Consider the following 11,112-nt stretch of genomic DNA (forward strand, 5'->3'; position numbering starts at 1 on the left):
GTGGTGCCAGGTATCGAACTCTGGTCCTTGCGCTTGTGAGGCAGGCATTGGAACCACTGAGCTAAATCCCTGGCCCTTTTTTGTAGTTTTAATATGTGTTGTTTTTTCTTTTGGAGAAGACAGAAATATTTTATGTTTTCACACCTTTTATTTTCTTTCTTTCTTTCTTATTTAGGTACTAGGAATTGAACTCAGGGCCTTTACACTGAGTTATATCTCCACATCTTGCTAAGATATTAAATTGCTTAAGATTGGCTCAGACTTGTGAACCTCCTACCTCAGCCTGCAAGAGTGCTGAGATTGCAAGTCTGCACCTCCACTCCTACCTTTCATGCTTTTTCGAGCCATTTGTTCTTTCTTTTCTGTGGGTTGTCTGGTTGTATCTTGTTTTTTTATTTTTAAATAGGATATTTGCTCTTTTGTATTGCTTTGTAGGAGCTGCTTATGTAGTATGGAATTAGCTCTTTGTCTCTGATGTTACAAGTGTTTGAATTCTCTAGAAAGCAGTTAGTCTCCTGATAGTATAACGGCACAATCATCTTGGGTCAGATATACTGAAAATTACTCACTTAAGAAGCCCAGAAAATAATGAATGTGGGCTTACTTGCCAGCTGAAATTGTTGACCTCAGAATTGTACCATAAAGTAGATACACTATCAGAGGCCTGTTTTTAATGTTTACCCATAATTTTTATTTGTTGTCACCATTTCTCTTTATATTCTTGCCTGTTGCCTGACTTCTAAATGTCTTCCTTTCTAGGGCTGGGGATTTAGCTCAGTGGTTCCGGCACCTGCCTCACAAGCACAAGGACCTGAGTTCAATCCCTGGTATCAAAAAAAAAAAAAAAAAAAGTCTTCCTTTCTAGTCCCTCCTGTTCACATCTCTTGGAAAAAGAAAAAAAAATTATCAGTGCAAATATACCTTTTAAAGTAGTACTTTTTTACTAGTCAAGTGTCAAAACACTATAAATGGCATTAAAAAACAGTTGTCATCTATTCTATTTATACAAGGGAGAAAGATAAAATCTTTCTGGGGCTGGGGAGGTACTCAGTGTAGAGTGGTTAACTGACATGCACAAGGCCCTGGCTTCAGTCTCCAGCACCAGAAGAAAAAGTCTGCATACTTAACGTGTTCCCACTGGCTTGAACTGTCAGTGGTACGTGCATGTCTGTCAGGTGGATTGTACCGCTCAGTGACACAGCAGTGGTTCAGAGCCCCTGGCGGTGAGGTATATGAATCACGACCCAGTCTTGAATGTGTTAAAACATCTTTTAGGATGAATGAGAGGGCCAGAATGTAACAGAAGACCCTAAACCTGAGAACACCTTTAGTACCTTTGTAAGGTAGCTCATTGTGAAAATTTATATCTTTCTTATTTTATAACAAGTTTATTCTCTCTAGCATCTTTTCTTTCTCAAGAGTTGGAGCATTTTGTAGACAGCCTGGAAAAAGATGGAACTCTACAAAAATGTTTTGAAGCTTCAAAAGAGTAAGAGCAGTTTTCCTGTTGTAAATTATAGGTGAATTGAGACTTTTCATTATAATTAGTTGTTCACTTGTTCACCAAATATTTACCTAGAATTTTCTTCTGTACCAGGCTCTTTTAGATGTTGGGAATATAGTGATAAATAAGTCAAACAATGTTGCTGTCATCATACACTGTAATAGAGGAGACAAAATTCAATTTCAGATAGTGATAATATAGGAAGTCAACAAATATAGTGATTTGAGAGTGTAGGTACTTTTAGCAAGAATGTTCAGAAATCTCTCATGATTTGTCCTTTGGTCTCAGACCTGTAAGACCTGAATGGTGAAAAGGAACCAGCTATGGAATAGTGAGGGGGGGGGGAATAATTGAGATCTTTGCCAACCATGCATGTTTTTGGCTCTTGGCAAGCAAGAATATTAGCAGAAATTTAAAATCTCATCCCTAGATTGGTGGGTCTTCAGAAATGATGCTCTCCATACCTCCCTAGTTTTGCCGTATAACAAAGCATGTACTTGAGTTTACATTATCAATTTTAAGTCTGGACTTCATGAAGGTTTACTTTCCTATAGTTCATTAGGATTATCATTTCTAATGAGAAAGTGAAACATTTTAGATTAATTAACATAGCATCTCTTTTAATATAATGTATTTAAGGACAGCTTGCTGCATCTCACAGATGGACAGATGGTGGAAGCTGTGTCACAGGAGTTGGCAAAAAAAAACCAGGAATGATGGCACTACTGATTTGTCTTTGCTGGATACAGTACTAAGTACATTTGTAATAGTTTGACTTTTTTTTTGAAACAGAGTCTTGATTTTGACTCTTTTTTTTTTTGGAAACAGGGTCTTGCCATGTAGCCCAGGCTGGCCTCGAACTTGCAGCAGTTCTGCCTTTCTCTCTAGTGCTAGGATTATAGGTGTGCACCATACCTGGCAGTATTTGATTCTTTTCCGTTACAGTTAATCACCCAACTGAGCTGAGCCATTAAATAACAGTAGTAATCAAAGTAAGTGAACTGGACAGGATCAAAGACAGCATGACCTTAAGTGCCAGGTTAACAAGTTTTAGCTTTTTGTGAGGTCAGGTAGGGCTCAAGATTGATCTTAGGGTCACTCTACTACTGGACTACTTCCCTGCTCCCTCCTCCTTTTTTTTGAGACAAGATCTCACTAAATTGCTCAGGCAGGACTTGAACTTTCATCCTCCTATCTTTGCCTTAAGTGCTGGGTTTATAGATGTGATCTACCATCTCCAAATAAATTTTGGCTTTTCTTCTTTATGCTGGAATTGGACTTAGAGTCTTTACAATGAGCTACATCCCCAGCCCTTTTTATTTTTTATTTTGAGACAGGGTCTTACTAGGTTGCTGAATAGCCCAGGCTGGTCTCAAACTTGTGCTCCCTCCTGACTCTTATACCAGAGTGCTAGGATTACAGGTATATGCTACCAATGCCTGGCCATTCACAGACATTTTAAGCAAGGGAAAAAAATTAAATGTTAATTTGGCCATGATATGAATTAGAATTGATGAGAGAAATAGAATGAAAGCCACTTAGAGCTGGATGTGGACCACATGGCTATAATGTCCACACTTGGTAGGTTGAGGCATGAGTATCACTGCAAGTTCAAGGCCAGCCTGGACTACATAGTAAGCCTTTTTTGGGGGCGTTTTTTTGAGACAGGGTCTCACTATGTAGTTGAGACTGATCTGGAACTCACTATAGACTACATAGTTTAAGACCAGCCTGAACTACATAGCAAGACCCTTTCTCCAAAAAAACCCAATAAAAATAAAAAATAAAAATGAGAACTGCTTAGCTACTACTAGTGAAAAAGTAAGATAGAGTCCAAGAATAAATATTGAAAGAAAAAAATTATCATGTTTTATTACCTGTAAAATTATGTAGGAAATTATATTAATAGGAAACATTTCTTGAAAAATTCATATTATTTTCATAATCCTATCCTATCTATATTCCAGAAAAGAATTAGATTTGAATCTGGAAGCATCAGTGGCTGAGATGAAGGAATATATAACAAAGTAAGTGAAAATGAGTGAACCTTTGTTGGAAAATTTAAATTCACTCTCCATCTGGAGAAAATAAAACCTAGGATAAATTAATAGTACACATGGTATTCTGTGCTAGTGAATCAACACTGGAATTTAGAAGACTGCATATTGGGATGATTATAGGTTCTGTGATAGCTAATTTTGTAGAATGGAGTCCAGGGAGGGAGGAAGAATGTTACTTTGATTTTAAGAAATCGTGTTTTGATTAAATTAATGGCCTCTGAACCAGTAAAGATTTGTAATCCTTTAGTGATCTCTTTTTTCACATTTTATAACCAGATTATGTACCTAATGTACTTATTGTTGCCCTAAATGGTTCAGAGTGATGTGATCAAAAGTTAACTGAATCTGGGCATAGTGGTGAATGCCTGTAGTCTCAGCACTTGGGAGGGTGAGGCAGGAAAATTGCTGTGAGTTCATGGCCAGCCTGGACTACATGGCAATACCCTGTCTCGACCCTCCCTCACCCTCAAAAATGTTAACTGAATTTTTCTTTGGATTCTGTAGGTTTTCTTCAGAACGTCAGACTTGGGATCAGCTCTTGCTGTGCTACCAGAAGGATGCACTACCAGAAGAGACATCCAGGTTAGATCTGTGAGCTGGAAATAAAAAGCTATCTTTTTTTAACCTTGTGGAATTTGATTCGAGTTTATTTCAGTTCTCGTTAGCATAAATTGAGTGATGAATCCTTATAATACAGTCAATTTATTAAGACTCTTTGTGTATTAGTACTCTGACCATAAATGGAGAATGAGTGAGAAGTAAGGGAGAGTTGCTGTGACTGTTTTCAGAGTTAGGACAGAATTGCCTCTGTTCTATGTCTTTGGTTGCTATTTCACAGCCTCAGGGAGACAGGTACATTTCTGCCTTACACTTGGCCATTTGGGGCTGGACCAAGAATAGGTAAGAGATTTAGGGAGTACATGACCTTTTTTTGTTTTGTTTTGTTTTGTTATTTTGAGACAATCTCATTATGTGATTCCAGCAGGCCTTGAACTCTTGGCAGTCCAAACACTGGGATTACAGGTATGTGCTACCATGCCCAGCAGAACATGACTTTTAAGCTGCAGGGATGAGAAGGACCCTGGCCATGAACTTCATGGAGTCACAAATACAGAGAAGAGAGGGTAGGGGAAGGTATAAATAAAAAAGGATTTTTTTTTGTTTACTTTCTTGTCCCCCATACTAGGGAGTGAACCTAGGGCCTCATACATACAAGGCAAGGAGGCAGGTGCCTTACCACTAAGCTATATCCCCAGTCTCTTTTATTTTCTGTCAGTCATCTCTAAGTTGCCTAGGCTGACTTCCAACTTAAAATCATCCTGCATTAGCCTCTCAAGTACCTGGAACTGCAAGTGTGTGCCACTATAATCAGCTGAGAGAGGATCATTGTCTTGATCTTGGAAGCAGAAGAAAGTCGGAAAAGTGCTAGAGTTTAGTTTAGTGATCATTTGAGTTAGTAGTTTTAAGCTCCCGCCCCCATCAGAATCTTGAACCCAACTACAAAATGTTAGCCAAAACCTTAATTGCAAAAAGTGGCCTCTCATAGAAGGGGGCTTTAAGTAACATGATCTGAAAACTTCCCCACTCCAAGGAGTGATGGATGGGTATCATTTACTCACTTCTTACCATATTTACGGAGATTGATAATGTATAAGATGGCAGCTTAAAGCTGGGCATAGTGGCTCACTCCTATAGTCCCCAGTTACTGAGGAGGCTGTGACAAGAACTGGAAGTTTGGGCTGGGGATTTAGCTCAGTGGTTCTGCTACCTGCCTTGCAAGTGCAAGGACCCACGTTCGATCCCCAGTACCAAAAAAAAAAAAAAAAAGAAAGAACTGGAAGTTTGACACCAATCTGTAATTTAGTATAACTGTGCCTCAAAATTTAAGAAGCCTGGGGATGTAGCTCAGTATAGAGTGCTTGTCTAGTGTGCACAAAGAGTTTCTAGTACTGTACATACACACACAAAATGATGACAGCTTGAGAAGAAAAACTTTGTGGCAAAAGCCTATAGATTAAGAAAAAGCTTGAAGCTGACTATCTCTGTTCAGATCCTGGCTTCCTACTCCAGAGTTTTGTGACCTTGGGCAAATCCCACTTAATCTCTTGGGAGTATAAGGTTCTTCTTTGAAAATAGGGATGATGGTACTACCTAGTTTATTGGGTCATTCTGAGTTTGATGTTAAATGGACAGTGGCCAACTGCAACTTTTGGCACCTAAGAAACTTAACAAATTATAGTAGTTACAAAAAGGTTGTCATTTTTCATTAACTCTCCATATCTGTTTATTTATTTATTTTGCAGTATTAGGGACTGAAATCGGGATGTTGCCCTTGCAAGGCAGGCGTGGCACCACTGAGCTAAATCCACAGCCTTCCATATCAATTGTGTGTGTGTGTGTGTGTGTGTGTGTGTGTGTGTGTGTGTGTGTGTTATTGGGGATTGAACTCTGGACCTTGTGCTTTCAAGCCAGATGGCAAACCCCTGAGCTAAATTCCTGGCTCCCATATCAATTTTTGTAGGTGATTGAAGTAGATTAGCATTTATTTTGGTAAATGATCATAGACAGTGACTTGGATGGAAAGCTTTGGCTTCACTCTATCCCAGGTAAAGTCCTATGTGTATGTGGACCATTGCTGTTAAGTAGAGTTAACTGAGTTAAAGCTTCTAGCATTTCTCAGTGTAGTGGTATAAAAAACATTAATATTAGGTGGGCACAGGGCTAGGGCACAGGGCTCAGTGGCACTGCTCCTGCCTCAAAAGTGCAAGGTTCCAGGGTTAAGGGAAAAGAATGAGAACTAAGACCTGTCATGTGAAGGTACAAGATCCCAGTGATGAATGTAACTGTACTATATATCTAAAATGTACCAATAAACTCAATGAGAAAAAAAAATGATCCCCGGTACCAAAAAAAATATTAGGTGGGCACAGTGTCACGTGACTGTAATCCTAGCATTCTGGGAGGCTAAGGAAGGAGTATTGCAAGGTTGAACCCAGCCTGGGCAATTTAGCAAGACCAGGGTTTAAAATAAAAAATATTAAAATGGGCTGGGGATATAATTCAGTGGGAAGGCCCTAAGTTCCAGCCCTCAAACCACAAAAAATAATAATAATACTCAGTCATTATTTCAGATCCTCCAGTTAAGAGAGCCTATACCAGGAACTGGGGGTGAGGCTCACTAGTGGAGCACTTACCTAGCATGTGCAAAGCCCTAGGTTCAGTCCTCAGTGCACTAAAGGGGCCGAGAGGGCAGCTATACCTAGAATAGGGTAGAAGGATATTGATTCAGCTTTATAAATTTTTTTCAGAGGTAATCTTTGATATCTTTTCCATAAAATGTTTATAAAATTCTTTGAAAGCTCTTTTTTGTTTGGTTTTTAGAGGGTCAACAGAAACCGAAATTACTGAAGTCAAAATGGATCCAACATCGTATCTTAGATCTTCTCAGAGTGAAGCTCTTTACACAAAGCCTGACTACCAAAAAATATTACAGAACCAGAACAGGGTCTTTGATTGTATGGAGTTGGTGGTAAGTTGGCTCAACTTGATTTGCTTAAGCTATCCAGGTTTGCTATCTTTTCATTTGTGTTCGTTTTCCATCTCTGATAAAATACCTGAAATAACCGACTTAGAAGAAGAAAACATTTATATTGGCTCAGTTTTAGAGGTTTGCTTTGGACCTGTTTCTTTGATTTTGTGCATGAGCAGTAAGTACCCTCATTCAGCTCCCTCCCACTAGGTTCCCCTCATGGCAGTACCCAAACAGAACTAGAACACATGGCATCCTGTTGGTAGGGGTCCTGGAGGTCAGCCTCCTGGGACATAGAGCTGGCTGGAGAATAGTGGAGTGTGGCTCAGGAGTTGCCAATAGAATGTCTGGCATAAGCATTCCAGACTGAAAGGACAGGAGGCCCATTGCTCTACTCTGCCATCGGGAAGGTGCCTACTTAAAGGATTTGGGGAACTTTGGGGAAACCATGGAACCTGAAGCTCAAGGCTGTCTTTTGAATGCAGATGGATGAGCTGCAAGGATCAGTGAAGCAGCTACACGCCTTTATGGATGAAAGCACCCAGTGCCTCCAGAAGGTGTCAGTACAGCTTGGTAAGTGTGTCTCTTGCGACAGGGCTTGGGCTGTTTTATATCTGATACCTTTGGGTAGCATATGGTCCTGAGGGTAAGACTTATAGCAGATAATTTGTCTTTTGTTTTTGTTTTTGTTTTGTGTGTTTTTTTGGTTTCGGGGATCGAACTTAGGCCGTAGCACCACTGACCTAAATCCCAGGCCCATTATAGCAGATAATCTGTATTTCTCTCCCCAATAAGGAGTATGTTCACAGGAAATTTCTAGACATATATTCCAAAAGCACAAAGTGTGAGAATTAAATCCCCATGAACTCCGTTTTAGCAAATTCAAGACTTCAAAAATACCCATTATAGCAAAGTGTGGTGGCACATGCCTGTAATCCCAGCTTTTGGGAGGTTGAGGCAGGAGGATCACCGTGAGTTCAAGGCAGCCTGGACTATAGAGTGAGTTCAGGGCCAGCCTGACCTACAAAGCAAGACCCTGTCTCAAAAAACAAACAAAACAGGGCCAGGGATTTAGCCCAGTGGTTCTGCCACCTGCCTCACAAGCGCAAGGACCCAAGTTTGATCCCCAGTACCAAAAAAACAAAATAAAGCAAAACAACAACAAAAAAAACCCACTACAGCAGGGCATGATGGCATAAACCCATAATCTCAGCATTCAAGAGACTAAGGCAGGAGAGGGTCCATACAAGTTAAAGTATGGCATGGAGTACATAGCCAGATCCTGTCTCCTAGGAAAAAACCAAAAAGCCACCGTCTTTACCCTCTTAGATTTTTAAGAATCCACAAAGTAACACTGACATAACTCCTTTTTAGCCTTTCTTGACCTCCTCCCTAAATTACTTGCTACACACACCTTCATTTTCTTATTGCGCTATACTATAGCAGCTGGGTTTCCAGTCAGATTGCCATCTCCTGGAGGACAGAGATTTAATTTGTCGTTGTAATGCCTTTTGCCACCTGGCACAACACCCACACATTGTTTTCAGTATATTTTATGTGAATTCAATTGTAATTCGTTTTTTGCCTCCTTTCCTCTGCAGAGAAAAGAAGCATGCAACAATTAGATACTTCACCTGCTCGAAAACTGCTCAGACTTCATTTACAGAACCCGCCTACCACTTATTGCTCTGGATCTTATCAGTGACCTTACCCAGCTTTTCCAACACAAGATGCTCAAATGATAAAACTGGGAAGACTTCCCCAGCATGTGGCAACTGCATGGCTGTCTGAGCTGGGGAGTTCTGTCCTTAGCTTTTATTTTTATTTTATTTTATTTTTTCGTATCGGGGATCAAACTCAGGTCCTTGCACTTACATGGCAAGTGGCGGCACCACTGAGTTAGATCCTTGGCCCTGTGTCCTTAGCTTTTAAAGATAACTGCCGGATTGTAGAGCATTTCATCTTTTTTGGGTGATGGAATTTATGTATACAGAAGGATACTTTGCCCAGGAATGTACAAAATGTTTGAAATTTCCTTGTGAAATGGCCTTCAGAAGCAGTGGCCCATTCTTTTTAAATGTCCTTCATGGTCAGATATCTTCAGGTTTTGAAACAACCCAGAGTCATTTAGGACCAAGTTTAATGAAACATTGTAGAAGCCAGCCTGGGTTTTGGTCAAATAGGAATTAGAGTGATTTTCTAGTGTGGCTCTGATGGTGATTTTAGTTGAAGAATACTGAGCGTTGTTGGCATCATTGGGATATATGTATCACTTCACAGAATGCCCAGTTTGAAGAAAATACTACTCCTGTTTGTCTTGATGTCTATAGTGTACTTTAGCTTTTGAATTTTGAGCTGACACCCTAAATTTTAAATTAATGGCAAAAAGGGGCTAAGTATTAACTTTTATTGTCATTTTTATTTTTATTTTTTTGATGGTGCTGGGGGATTGAACCATCTTTGCACATGCTAGTTAAGTGCTTTGGTACTGAGCTGTTATCTCCAAGCCCCTAATTATCCTCTTTATTGTTAATAATCTGCATTATAAGATTACATATAATTAGATTTTTTTCCCTGTGTTTGTATTTTGAGTGTATAAAATTTTCTTTTTGTGGTGCTGAGAATTGAACACAGGGACCTCATAGAGTGCACTAGCACTCAGCCTCTAAAAACATTTAAAGGCAAGGAGGCTTTAGAAACTAAAATTCTTTGCTGAGATAAGCAGTAGTGTAAAGATATGCCTCACCTGGCTGGGGATTTAGCTGAGTGGTTCTGCCACCTACCTGCCTCACAAGCATAAGGACCTGAGTTCAATTGTCAGTACCAAAAAAAAAAAAAAAAAAAAAGATAAGCCTCGCAGCCTATTACCAATAAAACACCAACTAATCTTTTGTTAATGTTTTCTATATTCTCATTCTATTAATGGGACAAACTCATTTCATTTAATTTCCTGTTTGCCGTGCAAATATTTGCTGGCTGCATTTATCCCAAGATAACTTGTGAGTTACATTCCTAATCTTACCTCCAAGGTTTGCCATGAATTATCTCACTTTTATTATTTTTGCATTATTCTAGTATATTGCTAGTGTTTGGAAACAAAAGATCATTTTTATAGCATTTTGTTACAATGGTATTTACATTCACAAATAGAGTAATTCTCAATCACTGAAAATGTCAAATCCTAGAAAACTTTGGATTCCTCAAAGAGCAGGTTTATGTAAAGTTGAATGAACACTGGCAATGAGCTGCTTGCTGCACTTTTTCTAAATGGGAAATGAGTTAAACAACCAATCAAAATCTTAAGTATTAACCTTGGCCCAAGCACCTGTTGGTGAGAGGCGATACCTCTTTGCATTAAATTTTATCAATTCAGATCTTACTGAGTCACTACTGTCTGCCAGTCACAGTTCTGGGAACTGAAGAGAGCAATGAACAAAGGCACAGGATCTCCCGCATATGCTTACAGTCCACTGAGGACATGAGGAACACAAATAGAAAACTTATCTGCACAAGTGATGGTAATGCTGACTTGGGAAGGATAAAGAAATTGAACAAGTATTTCAGGTAAAAGCAGCATGTTCAAAGGCTTGATAGAGGGAGAATGGAGCATTCTAGAACACCGAAAAAGATAAATGAAGCAGAAATGCCAAGCATCAGTGAAGAGTAGCTTGAGACAAGGTAACTGAAAATAATTAGAAGGCAGAAGAGAGCAAGCCAGGCATCGGGGTGCATGCCTGTACTCCCACGGGAGACTGAGTCAAGAGGATTGTTGAATTAAGGGGCCAGCCTAGGCTACATGGACTTTGCTTCAAAAAAGGGTGGCTGTCCGTTTTGCACTATCAGATCTGGCCAAGACTTGTTTTTCAAGCCAGAGAGGTTCAATGAACTGATCTGCTGAAATCAACTGAAGGGGTTAAGCAAAGCAAAGCCCTATAGCAGGAACAGAAATCTCCCCAGATCAGCTCAAGTCAAAATAGGAGTCTGGCTTTCAGATCAAGATCACACTAAAGTTCTATAAG

The 11,112-nt window shown here is 39.6% G+C and overlaps 1 protein-coding gene across 5 annotated transcripts in view; it reads left to right on the forward strand.

Annotated features, from left to right (window-relative positions):
- The window catches only part of Dsn1 (DSN1 component of MIS12 kinetochore complex), a 20,494-nt gene extending 10,022 nt beyond the window's left edge, over positions 1–10,472 (forward strand). For 4 of the 5 annotated variants that reach the window (XM_010640014.3, XM_010640017.3, XM_010640018.3 and 1 more), the window contains 6 exons: positions 1,402–1,489; positions 3,472–3,531; positions 4,069–4,146; positions 6,946–7,093; positions 7,579–7,666; positions 8,695–10,472. In XM_010640014.3, the coding sequence (XP_010638316.1) occupies positions 1,402–1,489; positions 3,472–3,531; positions 4,069–4,146; positions 6,946–7,093; positions 7,579–7,666; positions 8,695–8,798 (566 nt within the window). In that variant the 3' untranslated portion in view covers positions 8,799–10,472. The remainder of the gene's footprint in view (positions 1–1,401; positions 1,490–3,471; positions 3,532–4,068; positions 4,147–6,945; positions 7,094–7,578; positions 7,667–8,694) is intronic. The other variant, XM_010640016.3, reaches the window with a different exon arrangement.
- Positions 10,473–11,112: the final 640 nt, after the last annotated feature.

Source organism: Fukomys damarensis, unplaced genomic scaffold (assembly GCF_012274545.1).
Source record: "Fukomys damarensis isolate Sample0158 unplaced genomic scaffold, DMR_v1.0_HiC HiC_scaffold_22, whole genome shotgun sequence".
Classification (NCBI taxonomy): domain Eukaryota; kingdom Metazoa; phylum Chordata; class Mammalia; order Rodentia; family Bathyergidae; genus Fukomys; species Fukomys damarensis.